Source organism: Phyllobates terribilis, unplaced genomic scaffold (assembly GCF_046119375.1).
Source record: "Phyllobates terribilis strain yellow unplaced genomic scaffold, ASM4611937v1 Scaffold_1__5_contigs__length_1240528914, whole genome shotgun sequence".
NCBI lineage: Eukaryota > Metazoa > Chordata > Amphibia > Anura > Dendrobatidae > Phyllobates > Phyllobates terribilis.
The window spans coordinates 752,088,321-752,106,724 of record NW_027362761.1 but is presented as its reverse complement, the minus strand read 5'-3'; the positions used below and the strand labels follow the sequence as shown (position 1 = coordinate 752,106,724).

General features: G+C 47.2%; 1 protein-coding gene across 1 annotated transcript in view; it reads right to left on the bottom strand.

Annotated features, from left to right (window-relative positions):
- IL12RB1 (interleukin 12 receptor subunit beta 1) overlaps nucleotides 1-18,404 on the bottom strand; it is a 247,624-nt gene that overhangs the window by 120,807 nt on the left and 108,413 nt on the right. Inside the window, exons 5-6 of the mRNA XM_073636892.1 lie at nucleotides 15,526-15,598; nucleotides 11,810-11,920 (exon numbers count right to left, since the gene is read on the bottom strand). Of these exons, the coding sequence (XP_073492993.1) occupies nucleotides 11,810-11,920; nucleotides 15,526-15,598 (184 nt within the window). The remainder of the gene's footprint in view (nucleotides 1-11,809; nucleotides 11,921-15,525; nucleotides 15,599-18,404) is intronic.

Here is an 18,404-nt window from a genome sequence, read left to right as displayed (position 1 = left end):
CCTGTTACCTGCCAGATTCCTGCTTGATACCTGCCTGATATCCGTTTACCTGCTTGCAAGCCTGCGGTCCGACGGTCTGCTTTCCGACACCTGTCAGTCTGTCTATGGACCAGCCTGCCCGCTCACCTGGGAGCGCTCATCTGCTACCTGCCTGCTAGCCTACCTGGAGGCTGCGCCGTCACTTGCCGTGACCACCTGCCTGTCCAGAGACTCTTGCCTGCTCTCCTGGGAGCGCTCACCTGCTACCTGTCTGCTAGCCTACCTGGAGGCTCTGCCGTCACTTGCCGTGACCACCTGCCCGTCCAGAGACTCTCGCCCGCTCACCTGGGAGCGCTCACCAGCCACCTGCCTGCTGTCCTTCTACCCAGAGACTGTCCCTGTCACTTGCCGTGAGTACCCGTCCTTTTACCCAGAGACTGTCCCTGTCACTTGCCGTGACTACCTGCCCCTCTACCCAGAGACTGTCCCTGTCACTTGCCGTGAGTACCTGTCCTTTTACCCAGAGACTGTCCCTGTCACTTGCCGTGACTACCTGCCCCTCTACCCAGAGACTGTCCCTGTCACTTGCCGTGACTACCTGCCCGTCTTCCCTGGGAGCCACCCGCTTCCTTACAAGGACTGCCCCCTTGTATAGTTGCACAGAGGTTCCACCTCCCAGACCCGTTACGGTTTGCTCGGGCCATGGAACCCGGTGGCCCCCAGATCTCCGATCTGCACCAGGAAGTCTTACGTCAGAAAACTCAGCAGGAGGTGGTACTGTCCTATCTACGGTCCGTTAACTCTCGTCTAGGCGCATTGTGTGACTTGTCTATGTCTACCTCTGGTCCAGCCGTGCCCATTCCTGCGGTACCGCAATCCAGTCCCTTCATGGTACCCGACTATGGACCTCGGCTTCTGGCACCTCCACGCTTTGCCGGTGAACCTACTTTAGCTCGGGGTTTCATAAACCAGTGCACCCTGCACTTTGAGCTATTGGCATACCAGTTCATCTCCGACCGGGCCAAGGTGGCCTTCATCATGTCCCATCTTACTGGGGAGGCACTGGCATGGCTAAATCCCCTGTGGGAGAGAGGGGATCCCCTGGTGTCCGACCTGCCGTCTTTCCTCGCTGCTTTCCGGAAAGTCTTCGATGAACCTGGACGGAAAACCTCTTCTGCCTCCTCACTGCTACGTCTCCGCCAAGGGAGTCTCACCGTGGGCCAATATGCCATACGGTTCCGCACCCTCGCTTCTGAGCTTGCCTGGGAAAATGAGGCTCTGGTGTCCGTCTTCTGGGAGGGTCTTTCCGGTCGGATTAAGGACGAGTTAGCTGGTCGGGACATTCCTACCGCTCTGGATGACCTGGTGTCACTAGCTACCCGGATTGGCATCCGGTTCCAAGAACGTGCCAAAGAGACTACCTGGGAGAAAGACTTTTCTTGCTCTGCTCCTACTTCCCTGAGACCTGCCTCTCAATCAGTCACTCTGCGGGCGCCCTCGCCTGAACCTATGCAGATCGACCAGACCAAGATGGTCAAATCTCGCCAAGAATCTCGCCAAGCCGAGGGAAGCTGTTTCTATTGTGGCAGTATGGAGCACTTCATCCGTTCCTGCCCGGAGAAGCCGGGAAACGCCAGTGTCTAGGACCGCTCGGAGAGGTCGTCCTAGACAAAAGTAAGCCCTCTCCGTCTCTGACTTTACCGGTCTCTATTGCTTGGGGAGAAAACCGTCACTTTGAACTTGCCCACCTGGATTCTGGAGCTGCTGGAAACCTCATCTCCCAGTCTCTGGTAGAGAGATACCGTATTCCCACCAAGTCCCTGGCTGAACCATTATCAGTCGCCTCCGTGGATGGAAGACTTCTCTCGGAGACCATCCTGCTCGTCACTGAACCCATAACCCTGCAGGTGGGAATGCTGCACTCTGAGGAAATCTCATTCCATGTGTTGTCCGGACTTTCTCACTCCCTGTTGCTAGGTCTACCTTGGCTCCAGACACACGAACCCGTATTGAACTGGCAATCCGGTGAAGTACTCCGATGGGGTCCAGACTGCCATAGGACCTGTCTGGTTCCAGTCCGCCCAGTTCGCCCTCCGCCTACTCCAGCTAATTTACCAGGTCTCCCGGCTCCTTACTGGCCCTATGCGGATGTCTTCGGTAAGAAGGAAGCAGAGACGTTGCCACCCCATAGGCCATATGACTGCCCGATCGACCTGGTACCTGGCACCACTCCTCCCCGTGGGCGTATCTACCCATTGTCTGCAGCCGAGACCCGGGCCATGTCTGAGTACATTGAAGAGAATCTGGCTAGGGGATTTATCCGGAAATCTACCTCCCCGGCTGGAGCCGGATTCTTCTTTGTCAAAAAGAAAGACGGCTCGCTACGCCCCTGTATTGACTATAGAGGACTCAATCAGATCACGGTTAAAAATAAATACCCCCTTCCGCTCATCTCTGAGTTATTTGATTGTCTTAAAGGCGCCAGGATCTTCTCCAAGCTGGATCTACGTGGAGCGTATAACCTGGTCCGTATCCGTCAGGGAGACGAGTGGATAACAGCATTTAATACCCGGGACGGACACTATGAGTACCGTGTGATGCCCTTTGGTCTCTGCAATGCTCCCGCCGTCTTCCAAGAACTGGTCAACGACATCTTCCGTGACCTTCTTTACTCCTGCGTGGTGGTATACCTGGACGACATCTTGGTCTTCTCTCCGGATCTTCCCACACACCGGAGGGATGTTCGTCAGGTCCTGCTTAGGCTCAGGCAGAACCACCTCTATGCTAAATATGAGAAGTGCCTTTTTGAGCAGACCTCTCTTCCTTTCCTGGGCTATGTTATCTCCCAGACAGGCTTGCGAATGGATCCCGAGAAGCTCTCTGCTGTCCTAAAGTGGCCCCGTCCGGAGGGCTTGAAGGCGATACAGCGATTCCTGGGCTTCGCTAATTACTATCGTCTCTTCATTCCTCACTTCTCGTCACGGACTGCGCCCATATCTGCACTCACCCGTAAGGGAGCAAATCCCAAGGTATGGTCATCCGAAGCTGAGGAGGCCTTCCTTTCCCTGAAACAAGCCTTCTCCTCTGCCCCTGTGCTGCACCGTCCGGACTGCAACAAACAGTTCTACCTGGAGGTTGATGCCTCCTCCTCTGGAGCCGGAGCGGTGCTCACCCAGAAGTCTTCCTCCGGGAGAATGGTAACCTGCGGCTTTTTCTCTAAAATCTTCTCCTCCTCTGAGCGCAATTACTCCATAGGAGACCGAGAACTGCTTGCCGTTAAATTGGCGCTGGAGGAGTGGCGTTACCTGCTTGAAGGGGCCCTATACCCGGTGATCATCTATACGGATCACAAGAACCTGGCATATCTCCAAAATGCCCAGAGACTTAATCCACGTCAAGCCCGGTGGTCTTGTTCTTTGCCCGCTTCGATTTCATCCTTCATTTCCGCCCGGCGGACAAAAATGTCAAAGCTGATGCCTTAACCCGATCCTTCCTGTCCTCCGACCAAGAGGAGGAGCCTATGCACATTATAGACCCCTCCAAGGTGATGAATGTGGCCCCCTTGGATTTGACTCGTCTTCCACCCGGCAAGACGTTCGTGGCGCCTCCACACCGTGAGAGGGTTCTTCGCTGGGGTCATTCTTCTAAACTAGCTGGCCATCCCGGCCAAAAGAAGACCTTCCTACTCATTTCCCGGCATTACTGGTGGTCTACCCTGCGTAAGGATGTGGTAGACTTCGTCTCTGCCTGTTCATCTTGTGGCCGCAACAAAATTCCCAGACACTTACCAGCTGGTCATCTCCTGCCGCTTACCATACCTGTTGCCCCGTGGCAACACATCGCTATGGACTTCATTACCGATCTTCCTGTCTCTGCCGGGTGTACTGTCATTTGGGTGGTCGCGGACCGCTTCTCTAAAATGGCCCACTTCATTCCCCTGCCTGGTCTTCCGTCTGCACCTGAGCTGGCTAAGGACTTTATTCGCCATATCTTCCGTCTCCATGGCCTACCCCTCCACATCGTGTCGGATCGAGGGGTTCAGTTTACCTAACGCTTCTGGAGAGCCACATGTAAACTGCTGGACGTCACCCTGGACTTCTCCTCCGCTTACCACCCTCAGTCCAATGGTCAAGTGGAGCGGATCAATCAGATCCTTACCAGCTATCTTTGGCACTTTGTTAATGCCCACCATTCTGATTGGGTGGACCTCCTTCCTTGGGCCGAGTTCTCTTATAATAACCACGAGAGCGAATCCTCTTCCAAGTCCCCGTTCTTTATTGTCTATGGCCAGCACCTCCGGATTCCACTTCCTGTCTCCGTTTCTGTGGACAACCCTGCTGCGGAGTCTCTTGTCAGCGAATTTTCTACTATTTGGGAGAGTACCAGGTCCGCTCTTCTTCTGTCCTCTGAGCGGATGAAGAGATATGCTGATAAGAGACGTCTGGATCCGCCTCAATTCCATCCGGGAGACAAGGTTTGGATCTCGTCCAAACATGTGCGGCTCAAAGTACCCTCCTTCAAGTTGGGCCCTCGATTCATCGGTCCCTTCGAAGTCCTCAGGCAAATTAACCCTGTGGCCTACAAATTAAAACTCCCGGCCACCCTACGGATTCCAAACTCCTTCCATGTATCTCTCCTCAAACCCGTTGTCTTTAACTCTTTTTCCAATAATCCAGGTGCCCCTCCTGCTCCGGTTTCCGCTGATGACGTCTTTGAGGTAGAGAGTATTCTGGCCTCCAAGAGGGTAAGAGGAAAGACCTTTTTTCTGGTAGATTGGAAGGGGTTTGGTCCTGAGGAGAGAACTTGGGAACCCAGGGAGAACATCAACGCCCCGCTTCTCCTTGAAAAATTTCTTTCTGGCCAAAAAAAGAGGGGGCCTAAAGGGGGGGGTACTGTAGCATCGGCGTCTCTGCCCCGTACTAGGCAGAGACGCCGTCCCTCTCACCTCCCCGCTCCTGGCGCGGCGTCCTCCAGCGCTTCTCTCCCCGCTGCTTCCGGCACGCGCTCCTTCCCCGGCAGTGTGCTCAGGGCGCGCGCGCGCGCTCCCCCTCTCTTTAAGGGACCGCGCGCGCCGTCCTAAAGAGTCCCCGGCCAATTGCCGGAGGACCTCACATATTTAAGGCACCTCCTCCAAAATGGAGGTGCCCGAGCAATGTTGTTGCAAAGCCTTCACTCTGCTTCAGCCCTCAGGTCCCGTTACCAGTTACCAGCCAGTCACCTGCCAGATTCCTGCTTGTTACCTGCCAGTCACCTGCCAGATTCCTGCTTGTTACCTGCCAGTCACCTGCCGGATTCCTGCCTGTTACCTGCCAGATTCCTGCTTGATACCTGCCTGATATCCGTTTACCTGCTTGCAAGCCTGCGGTCAGACGGTCTGCTTTCCAACACCTGTCAGTCTGTCTATGGACCAGCCTGCCCACTCACCTGGGAGCGCTCATCTGCTACCTGCCTGCTAGCCTACCTGGAGGCTCCGCCGTCACTTGCCGTGACCACCTGCCTGTCCAGAGACTCTTGCCTGCTCTCCTGGGAGTGCTCACCTGCTACCTGTCTGCTAGCCTACCTGGAGGCTCTGCCGTCACTTGCCGTGACCACCTGCCCATCCAGAGACTCTCGCCCGCTCACCTGGGAGCGCTCACCAGCCACCTGCCTGCTGTCCTTCTACCCAGAGACTGTCCCTGTCACTTGCCGTGAGTACCCGTCCTTTTACCCAGAGACTGTCCCTGTCACTTGCCATGACTACCTGCCCCTCTACCCAGAGACTGTCCCTGTCACTTGCCGTGAGTACCCGTCCTTTTATGCAGAGACTGTCCCTGTCACTTGCCGTGACTACCTGCCCCTCTACCCAGAGACTGTCCCTGTCACTTGCCGTGACTACCTGCCCGTCTTCCCTGGGAGCCACCCGCTTCCTTACAAGGACTGCCCCCTTGTATAGTTGCACAGAGGTTCCACCTCCCAGACCCGTTACACAACCCAACAGTCGAACACTATCTGTGTGTACTGGCAATAACCTGAATGCAGATTCTATGTCTGTCTTGGCCATCAATGTGCCTTTTCCTAATTTCCTAACTCACCTAATCGCCTTGTCAAAAGAGGTATAAACAACAGAGCACAATTCTGTCACAATGCCATCATTCACCGACCTACCCCTTGGATAAGAGAGGTGTTGAATTAACCTAAATTTGTTGAGCTCTTTTTTAGGTACAACTCCCAACGGGGAAACAACCAAATCATCTAACGGTAACTCCTTAAATGGCCCTGCCATTCTGCCCAACACCACTTACTTTTCCAACTTCTTTGCAACTACTGATGGATGCTGGTAAGCCGACTTCAAGTTTTTATTAGTAAAAGGAACCTCCACTGAAGAGGAAGGAATCCTAAAACCCACTTCAAAACTCGACACAAATAACTCCGCCGTTGCCCTATCCAGGAATCTATTTAGAAGAGGAAGCATCTCTGTCAGCTTCACTGGCGTCACTCCCTTGGGAATTGACGAGAGGAGCCTTTCCCTTTGCTTTCCTGAAACATTTTCCCACTCCGTGTGAAGAACCATTACAGAATGAACAGACGTCTTTAAATTTACAGCTGGTACCGAACTTACACTGGCTCTCATTAATTTGCCAGCATAAACCTGGCTTCTGTCCTCCTGCATGTTCCGCCTGCACACTATCCTTTCTACCACCTCCCTGGCCGGACGACTCGGTCCCGACCTGAAAGGACTGCCCATACCTAGCCGGGGTCATCACCCTCAACCACAGACCTATATCCTTTTTGTCCCATCTAATAGCTGGCCTAATTGCCTTTCTTTGATGAAACTGTTTGTCATATCTCAACCATGTTTGACCCCCGTACACTCTACAGTATATGCCTCCCTTATAGAGTCAAAATAACAAAACAGGGCGGAACAATTCTCAGGTGCCTTTTCGCCTATGACACTTGCTAAGATAGCAAATGCTTGCATCCAGTTTGTAAATGTTTGTCGAATCAAATGCCACCTTTTCTCGTCCTCCTTTCTACTATTGTCACTCTTCTTTCTGTCTAAATTAAACTTCTCTAAAGGCAGGAGGGAAAATATTTCGACGTACTCGTCATTCCAGATCTGTTCCCTCACTTCCTTCTTCAAATGGGCACCCAAAGGGCCCTCGAAGCAAACGTATACTTTGCCTCGCGCTTTGTCATCCAGATGAATCTTATCACCCTTGTCCGTCTCAGTCTGAATCGAAATGGACACAGGCCCCGGGACCTGAAAATTCCCATCCCCAGCACTTACCATCTCACTACTAATGCCCCCACCCCCAAGCGAGACCCAGGTCGACACTTGTGATGGCGGAAAACTAGCACCCTCAAACCTCGGCAAGCAGTTTTTAAAGGCTGCAAGTATATCCTGAACCCCAGCCCCTCCTTGTTATGACCGCAGGTCTTCTCACCCCTCCTTGGTATCACATGACCGCAGGTCCTGTTACCCCTCCTGGGGGTCACGTGGCCGTAGGTCCTCCGACGCCGCTGCATCTGCCGCCCGCAGCTCCTCTTCCTCAGCCACCGCTGGATAGCGGCACCACATCTCCTCGCCGGGAGTACAGGCAGGCCGCCCAGCCAACACATCACTACCACGGCCCGCCGCCGATGATGCACTTCCAGTTGCGTTAGCGGCTGCTGGACCCGCCCCCATCCCAGGCAGAGACACGTTCACCGCCGCAGAGCTGGGCCGCGCCCACGGATTTCACCCAATCCGGGCCCAGGCACGGGGTCTGGACATTGGCGCTGACACCGGAGGGTCCCTAGAAGGGCTCTTGTGCCGACGCCTAGCTCTTGGGGCCCATTTCTGGAACAGCCTTAACGGAGGCCGAGTTCGTCGAGGACGCCGCTCCTGCAGCGATGCCACCGCTGCCGTCTGAGCCCCCCCCCCCCCCGCCAGCGATCTGGGCCATTTTCTCTTTAGGCCAGCCAGGAGGATGACCCCTGGCCGCCGTCCTGAGGGTTCCAGGAGCTGTTCCACCAATGCCATACTGCAGGTGAGCACAGGAGACTTGTACTGTGCCCTGGGAGCGGGGAAAAAGACCAGACCCCCTTCCAGGGTGACCGTATAAATGACCCCACCTCCCAGCCTCCACCCTCACTATCCATGTGCCCACCTATTCCAAACCCCCGTCATGCCAGCCTCCGCTCCACTGTCCTAATCCAGTGCTCCTGCCTTTTCTTGATGAACAAGCAGAAGAGGCTGGGCAGTGTGGGGGGCATAGCTACTGACAGCAGGAGAACATTATATAATAGAACACACTATGGTCAGGCAATTCCGACGCAGAAAGACACTGGGTTTAGATTTTTTTTTCCTTTAAGAAATATTATATTGGCTTTCTGCTTACTTCTGTACAAAAAATGAAAAAGAATGTGTAATTGAAATGCAGCATCTGCAAGCTCTAGTAAAGGTAGATAAAAAATTATCGGCCATGCCTTCATAAGCTATGACGATAGCATGAATAGTGCTGCTTCCCATCCTCACGCAACCTGCAATCCAGAGTGACGCCGGAGCTGCTCCTCCCTTCTGGGACGTCAGGTATCAGTGGCCGTGGCCTGTTCCTGACTTCTAGTAGCTGCCAGCCCCCTGATAACATTTGCTTTTATGAACTCCGAGATCAGAGGGCATGTCAGAGGTGTACCCTGCTCCCTGATATGTGCTTCTATTCAGTCTGAAAACAGGGGTGAGGTGTGGCATGGCCTGCCCTCTGATATGTGCTTCTATTCAGTCCAAAATCAGGGGGCGTGGCCAGCCCCTGCCAAGTAGCAGTAAAATTATTTAGGCTCTGCTTGCTCTCCACTTGGACTCTATGTTGTGCACCTTTTTATGACTGTCCATGCTCCTGGACCTGTTGTAAAGAAGTTGCAAATACACGCTGCAATCCTCTGCTGTGCAAGCCATGATAGTCCATAATGTATACTGTCATGTGTAAGGCAGGATCAACTTGGTAATTTCCTAACCCATGCAATTTTATGACTCTGGATTTTGTCAGACATGGTATAAACCCCCTAAATCCCATTATTTTGTCCTGTTCCTTATACAGTACACCAAACATACATGAGCTTAATTTGTCTATCTATATATCTAAATCCAAAAGAATGAAGATAGCCCTCAATAGTCATTCATCTTTGCTAAAAGGAGTGCTGTCTTCTTTTTTTTGGATTTATGTAAAGGATTGGTATGTGCCTGAAGACTTGGCACCCACTTTTCTATGTTTTTGCTTGCTAGTGCTGCATTATTTTTTATTTTTTTATCTATCTATCTATCTATCTATCTATCTATCTATCTATCTATCTATCTATCTATCTATCTATTATCTATACAGTTGTGCTCAAAAATTTACATACCCCGGCAGAATTTTTCCTTTCTTGGCCTTGTTTCAGAGAATATGAATGATAGCAAAAAAGCTTTTTCTCCACTCATGGAGTGAAGGTTGGGTGGGTGAAGCCATTTATTGTCAAACTACTGTCTTTTCTCTTTTAAAATCTTAATGACAACCAAAAACATCCAAATGACCCTGAGCAAAAGTTCACATACCCTGGTGATTTTGGCCTGATAACATGTACAGAATTTGACACAAATGGGTTTGAATGGCTACTAAAGGTAACATCCTCACCTGTGACCTGTTTGCTTGTAATCAGTGTGTGTGCATAAAAGCTGAGTGAGCTTCTGGGATCCAGACAGACTCTTGCTTCTTTCATCCAGCCACTGACGTTTCTGGATGGTGAGTCAAGGGGAAAGCAAAAGAATTGTCAACGGATCTATGGGAAAAGGTAGTTGAACTGTATAACACAGGAAAAGGATACAAAAAAATATCCAAGGAATTGATAATGTGAGTCAGCAGTATTCAAACTGTGATTGACAAATGGAAAATCAAACAAAAATTTCGGCACAACTGCCAGGAAAATTGTTCGGGATGCAAAGAAAAACCCACAAACAACATCAGCTGAAATTCAGGACTCTCTGAAAACTAGCAATGTGACTGTTTCAAGATGCACAATAAGGAGGCATTTGAAGAAAAATGGGCTGCATGGTCGAGTCACCAGAAGAAAGCTATTACTGCGCAATTGCCACAAAGTATCTCGCCTACAATACGCCAAACAGCACAGAGACAAGCCTTAAAACTTCTGGAAATAGGTAATTTGGAATGATGAGACCAAAATTGAACTTTTTGGCCAGAACCATAAACGTTACATTTGGAGAGAGGTCAACAAGGCCTATGATGAAAGGAACACCATTCCTACAGTACAGCATGGAGGTGGATCGTTGATGTTTTGGGGATGTGTGAGCTACAAAGGCACAGGAAAGCACAGGAAACTTGGTAAAAGTTGAAGGAAAGATGAATGCAGCACGTTATCAGCAAATACTGGAGGCAAATTTGCACTCATCAGCCCGGAAGCTGCACATGAGATGTACTTGGACGTTCAAACATGACAACGATCCAAAACACAAGGCCAAGTCGACCTGTCATTGGCTACAGCAGAACAAAGTGAAGGCTCTGGAGTGGCCATCTCAGTCTCCTGACCTCAATATCATTGAGCCACTCTGGGGAGATCTCAAGCATGCAGTTAATGCTAGACAGTCCAGGAATTTACAGGAACTGGAGGCTTTTTGCCAAGAAGAATGGGCAGCTTTACCATCTGAGAAATTAAAGAACCTCATCCACAACTACCACAAAAGACTTCAAGCTGTCATTGATGTTAGAGGGGCCAATACATGGTATTAAGAACTGGGGTATGTAAACTTTTGATCATTTGGATGTTTTTGGTTGTCATTAAGATTTAAAAAGAGAAAACACAGTAGTTTGACAATAAATCGCTTCACCCAACCAATAACCATGAGTGGAGAAAAAGTTTTTTTTGTTATCATTCATATTCTCTGAAACAAGGCCAAGAAAGGAAAAATTCTGCCAGGGTATGTAAACTTTTTAGCACAACTGTATATCTATCCATATACAGTATATATCTATCTATTATCTATTTATCTGTCTATCCATCCATATATCTATTATCTATCATCTATCTATCCTTCTATCTATCATCAGATAGGCATCAGATCCATCCATCTATTAATCTATCTAACCATCTATCTATCCTTCTATATATATCCTTCTATCTATCTACGTGATGTCCCAGAAGGGAGGGGGATCACCGAGGAGAAACTGTGGCATCACTCTCTGAATTGCAGATAGTGTGAGAATGGGAAACAGCACTATTCATGCTATCTTTATAGCTTATGAAGACATGGTCGTTAGGATAATTTTTTTTTATCTCCCTGGAGTACCCCTTTAAATCATTGTGCAATAAATCACTGACTCTGCTGTTGCCAGTTCTATATCTTTGCACTCTATAAATTGAATTTCTCTATTATTTGCAGGCTACTACACTATTATTTACTGCTACTGTTGTACAGCACACATTGTCTGTAGTATTTGTCCAATGTGTTCTGGTTTTCTCCCTGTCTGTATTGTTACGCTGTCAGCTGCAACATCCACACACTATTTAGATAATTCGCCCGAAAATTGCTACCTCATTCCCTTCCTCAGCTTTTATACAGGCTATAATAGTCCCTCTTGATTGACTGTGTTATATAATGTGATCTGGTAGGTGCAATGCATTTTAAGGAAGCCTTCCTTGCCCTTGATGTGATTCTTCTCTGGTTGATGTAATCTTCCACATTATGTGAAATGACGACAGTCAGTTTTGACAATTCATGTGAATTGCTGCTTGAATTTGCTGGGCCCAGTGAATTCCAGAAAATATCCTGCAAATTCAGTTTGCATCAAATCAATTTGCTTATTTTTAATATAAAGCTTACCTGCAGGTACAAGGGTTAAGTCACTCCATTCACTCCATACACCTTCTTCATATGTCTGTCTGATTTGGATGTAGTGACTTTGATGACCACTACGAAAATATGCACAATATTCTAAACGGAAATAATTTTTCCTCAGTTAGTTTCTGCTTGCATTTTAAAATTTCAGTTAACACTTGACAAATAAATGTGATAAATAGATCTTTTGAATTTTACATACACTGTATTTCTTTATTAGTTTTTCTAATAAAATGTATTTCACTGCACTATAACCTGTAGCAACAGTAGTAGGTGGACAGAAAGTGTAATAAGGTTATGAAGGGGGAGATTTATCAAACATGGTGTAAAGTGAAACTGGGTACATACTGTATTTTTTAATGTTCAACTCCCGGAGCTACTTAATTTAAAATAATACTTTATACATAAAATATATAAAATATATTCAGAAAAAAAGACCCAATGGAGTCATAAAAATATTAATCAATTTTATTATACATGATTAAAATAGTCACAAGGCTAGCATATATACCAAGTGGGACGACAAGGCCAGGTAGCCAAAAAAGTCATTAAAAAGAATAAAAATATTTAAATAAAACGATTGGTTAACCTTATAGTATGATGTGCTGCACAAACTACCCACCAGATGTGCATTTCGCTTGTGTACTTCTCGTTTCTACAGGGGCTACATTATCGAAATGCACGTCAAATCGAATTCAGTAGGCAGATTGAGCTGTACAGGATGTGAGTCTTCAAGCTATGGGTAAGGTTAGTCAATCTTTTTACTTACATTTTTGACATTGTAATAACTTTTTGGCTACTTAAATATGTACATATGTAAATTGATGTCTATACTACTGTTTGCCTCATTAACTGGTATGTTGTTTCACTTGTTACATATGCTAGCCTTGTGGCTATTTTAATCATGAATAATAAGATTGATTCATATTTTTATTAACTTTGTGTTTAGGGAATCAATAATAATAATATTTGTAAATTAAAAGGCATTTGATATATATTTATATACGCCTTGTAGTGATGAGCAGAACAGACGCTCAGGTGCTAACCGAGTATCTTCGGCGTGCTCGAAAAATAAGTTTGAGTCGCTGCAGCTGCATGTCGCGCATCTGTTCAACAGCTGCACCACATGCAGGGATTGCCTGTTATTTAGGCAATCCATGCATGTGTTGCGGCTGTCGAACAGAAGCACGACATGCAATTGCGGCAACTTGAATACTCGGTTAGCACCCGAGCGTGCTCAGATAACCCCTTACCCGAGCACACTCGCTCATCACTAATGCTTAGGTCTTGACTTGATTATGCACCAAGTTGGTCAGATTTTTTAATACATAAAAAGGACTAAAGAGTAAAATAGTAAAACTGCATTTGAAATAATTATAGAAGTACTACAAGTCCTGCAAAGAACAAAGTAGTAGGACTATAAGTACCATAAAGGACAACGTAGAGGTACTAAAAGTCCCATAAAAAACAAGATAGTACTAGAATCATAGAATTTTGGAGTTAGGTAGGGACCTCTAGGGTCATCGTGTCCAACCCCCTGCTCAATGCAGGATTCACTAAACCATCTCAGACATATGTCTGTCAAGCCTCCGTTTAAAGACTTCCATTGAAGGAGAACTCACCACCTCTCGTGGCAGCCTGCTCCACTCATTGATCACTCTCACTGTCACTGTACTAAAAGTCCCACAAGGAATGGTGTTGCACAATATACTAGACAATCCTAATCTCAGTTGTAAGATGTAGATGTGCTCCCTATATCTTGCAAGTAATGATGATTGAATCACCTAAAGTATGGTGTGATGCCATTTAGGCTGATCTATACACTGAACAAACAAGGCTCAATAACAAAAGGAGAAGGATGACCCCAAGTTGGCATAAAACAGACTGAACCTTGTTAAAAGTTCCAAGGACAAATCCCAATCTTTCTGTAAGAGTGATCTGTGTACAGATGAAACCAAATTAGAACTCTTTGGTTCTGTTTATAGAAGACAAAATTAAGTTTATAAAGAAAAGTACACCGTACCAACAGTGAAACATAATAGAGAACCATTAACACTGTGGGCTTGCTTTCCTGCCTGTTTGACTTTTTAGAGCATAATGTTATTCCAAGTGTGAGAAAACTAGCAGGATAATGACCCAAACTGCATATCCAAAAGGCTCGGAACACTGTGAACCTCTGTTAGCTGTGCCTTCAGGCATCAGCTGAGTAGTTCGGGTTCTGGGTTTCCGATAAAGATCTGAATTTCCTAAGGATAGGGTATCAATATGTTATTCCAGGAAACTTTTTTAAAACTAAAGTGGCAACTACTTTTTCACACAGGATCAATAGGGTAATGACGGTCACAATGATCGTGTCACAACTCTTCGTCTCACTGACTGAGGTATGTTGTTTATGATACTGATTATCTGACAGTGTTTCTTCAGACTGCAACCTGTCCCAACATGAGACAAGGACAAGCTGCAGTTTGAATTATATGACTGTCACCATTTTATCACATTTTGGAGAACCACTTTAAAGAGTAACAGTTTTTTTTTTAAATAAATATATAGTACAGATGAAGAGAATACATTTTTTAATATATCTTATCAGTCCTCCAGTCCTGAACTGTTCATTCATTCTCAGTTCAATTGTAAAATCTGTCTTCAGTGAAGACTTTCACATTACAGAGCTAGGAGTTGACAATTGAAGCTCATAAAATTCTATGTCATAACTGAGGTAAAAAGGGCATGGATCTCACATCCAAAACTCATACGTTGATCTAATGCCGCCAGGTGAAAATTTGCATAACTGAATATGAGGTTCTTAGTCTAACATTTAGATAAGACTGTCTGAAGCCCACTGACACGTCATGTTGAACCTCTCAGTGGGTCCCTAACCTAAAAGTTCAGCTGCGTGATAGTGCACCAGTAAGGGGAGCTACCTGGTGCCCCACAGCACTCATCCTTCAAGGAAAAGCCCCCACGGCTTCAGGCCACATAACCCCAAATGCAGATCATCACAGCACCAACACCAAGTGAACAGATCTATAAAACTCATCTTGCATATGTTCTCAGAGTGTGAGTTGAGAGCAAAAAGGACATGAACCGCACATCCAAAAATTATAAATTGATCTAATGCCGCTATGTGAAAATTATTATGTCATGAAATTCTATGAAGACAGATGGTAAGGAGAAGAGAGGAGGAGGAGTAGAGGGACAAAGACAGACATAGACATGCTGCAGCATGTTTTTCTGAAACATTAATTCCACATTAAAGGGTACCTGCCAGGCTATTAATGCTGCCCAAACCACAGAGCATACAACCTCATTTAGAATCTTGCATTTCAGAGAAAATAAACTTTATTGATTCGGCCAGGGAACATAGCCAGAGAGGAGACTAGTCTGGGTCTTCCCTATTCGGCTCTTCAGAGCGTCGCTCCAGGTGATTGACAGGTCTCTCACTATGTAGGCGTGAGAGATCTTCAAAACATATAAGTATATTTTCCCTGAAACACTGCAGCATTTCAGAGAATAATAAACCTGGCTGCAATCATGCAGTCAGACTGCAATTCACACTGCCCGCGGTTCGGGTAGCATGAATGGCCTGACAGGTACCCTTCAAGTCTTCATTTTCCAACAGCTTACACTAAATGTTTATATCCACATTGAAAGTAAAATAGATATTTTTAATTATATATATTTAGTATTATAAATGTCTGTACCTTTGCAATTGGGTATACCATTGCTATCTGGATAGCAAGCTGTTGAAGTACTGCTTTTGCAGGGTACAGGATCCTAGAAAAGCAATTTGTTTTGATCATTTGCATTTAACATTTTTATATTAAATAGGTAAATAGTCTATATAAAAATATACAACAAAGCCTGTTTCCTCCTAGTTCTTAATTAGCTTCTTGTCAAGTATGTAGTGAATGTCACCTCTTAAAATACATTAAAACTCAATATTATCCTCAATCTGTCCAGCTTCTTCTCTAGTGCACTCTAAGCCATTGCCGTAAAATAACACAAGACAAAGTAGCATATTTCCACTCTATTTTCTTATATAACACCAACATATTCCAAAGTGCTTTGCAAACATTATCATAACCCTTTGTCCCCAGTGGATTTTTTTTACACAAACATATGTTATCTCTATTTAATTTTATTTGAGATTTACAAATTCCAATTCCAAAAGTTGGGATGCTGTGTAAAATGTGAATGAAATAAGAATGATTTGGAAATCTCTTATGGGCATATTGTTTTCACAATGGAACATAAAACACATTAGAATTTGAATATTAGACACTTTTCTATTTGCCTTGAAAAATTTAACTTATGTAGAAATTGTTGGCGGCAACACATCTCAAAAAAGTTGGGACAGCGCCATGCCAACTATTGTGTATCATCTTTTATTAGGGGAAGTGAGGAGACCAATTGCTGGAGTTTTGGGAGAGGAATGTTATTCCATTCTCGTCTGATGTAGGATTTTAGCTGACCAACAGTCCTGGGTCATATTTACTGGATTTTTTGTTTAAAAATGCTCCAAACATATTCTTTTGGTGAAAGGCCTGGACAGCAGTTCATCTCCTGCTTCAACTGAATCAGTTGTGATGGATTCAGTATTTGGTTTGTCATTGTCTTGATGAAATATGCAAGGCCTTCCCTGAAATAGACATTATCTGTGTAACATCCTTGGCGGCGTACATGCATAGTGCACCACTTCCCACTATGCAAGACCGCAATCTTACCTGTCTGTCCAGTCTGCTATTCCTGCTCCTGTGCATGCTGTTTGCATGTCCCTTGACTGACTGCTTAGGGCGGCGGCCCGGTTACTTCCTGATTCTTATAGCTGCTGTGGGCGCACCCCTAATGCGTCTCCAGCCTATTGCTGTGAGTCACTGGATATTTAAACCCCATCCACCCAGTAGGAGGTGCCTGAGCAACTCTTACCCTCAGAGAGCTCCTAGCCTCTGATGTGCCAGGTCCCGTTCTGTTTTTCCTGCCTGTCCGCCTTCCTGGAGGCTGTATTCCCAGGCCTGTCTGAACACACTCCTAGCCTGTTAGTCCTGCCTTCTGGGGGCCGCATACCCAGACCTGCCAGACCTGTTATCTGTGTCTTCTAGCCTGTTTGTCCACCATTCTGGGGGCCGCATACCCAGACTCGCTCCTGTATCTTGCTGCAGTGTCAGTTCCTGTCTGAACACTCAGTTCCTGTCTGAACTCTCTCCTAGCCTGTTACCTGTTTTTCTCTATGTCCGTACCTTCCCTTTTTCTGCAGTGTCTGAACCTGCACCTAACTCCTACTCGTTGTCGCTGTACTTCCGTTTGTGAGTTTAGAGTCCACTCGCTACGTCATTGCAAGTATCTTGTGTGTATCTGGTTCTGCCTTTCCCTTCCAGTCTGTTCCGTGTAAACAGAGCCCTGTCCCCTCTGCTCTGCCTTTGCTCACCGCTCCGGCGGTTTATCTCTGCTCTGCCTTGCTCACCGCTCCGGCAGTTCCTGCCTGCTCTGCCTTGCTCACCGCTCTGGCGGTTCCTGCCTGCTCTGCCTTGCTCACCGCTCCGGCGATTCCTGCCTGCTCTGCCTTGCTCACTGCTCCGGCGGTTCCTGCCTGCTCTGCCTTGCTCACCGCTCCGGCGGTCCCTCTCTGCTCCGCCTTGCTCACCGCTCCGGCGGTTCCTCTCTGCTCTGTCTTGCTCACCGCTCCGGAGGTTCCTCTCTGCTCTGCCTTGCTCACCGCTCCAGCGGTTTCGCCCTGCTCTGCTTGCTCACCGCTCCGGCGGTATCTCTCTGCTCGGTCTTTCCCACCGCTCCAGCGGTTCTTCTCTGCTCTGTTTGTCTACCGCATTTGCGGTTCTGTTCCTGAGTCTCAGTCTGTACTGGACCCTATCCAGTCTGCATGCCAGCCGTGCTTGTCAGTGCCCCCTGTCTGCATACCAGCCGTGCTTGCCAGTACCTCCCCGTCTGTACGCCAGCCGTGCCTACCTAAACCCACCAGTCTGTGTGCCAGCCTAACCTGCCTGTTCCTGTATTCCCCGGTGTGGGTCAACAGCCGTGTCCGGGGTCTGACCTGGAGTAGCACCTGGTCCCTCTGCTCGGTTCCTCCCTGGTGCACGGCGTCGTTAGCCGTCGTGCGACCTTGGTCGGATCGGGTGGATACTTAGTTACGCCCCTCCAGGCACTCTCCGGTTTATGGCACAGTGGAATCACTAAATCACGCACACGCCAGTCAGTCCGGGCGTGAGCATAACAATCTGGATGAAAGCATAAATTGTTCTAAAACCTCTATATAATGCTAAGCACTGGCAGTACCTATCAAGATGTATAGTATACCCATGCCATAATCACTAATGTACCCCCATATTATCAGAGATGCAGGTTTTTGAACTGTGCACTGTTAACAAGCTGAATGGTCCTTCTCTTGAGTACACAGGACAGATCGTTCATGATGTCCATAAAAAAAAATACACATTTTGATTCATCTGACCACAGAACAGTTTTCCCATTTTGCCCCTGTCCATTATAAATGAACTTTGGCCCAGAGAAGAAGGCAGCATTTCTGGATTGTGTTGATATTTGGCTTCTTCCTTGCATGAGCTTTAAC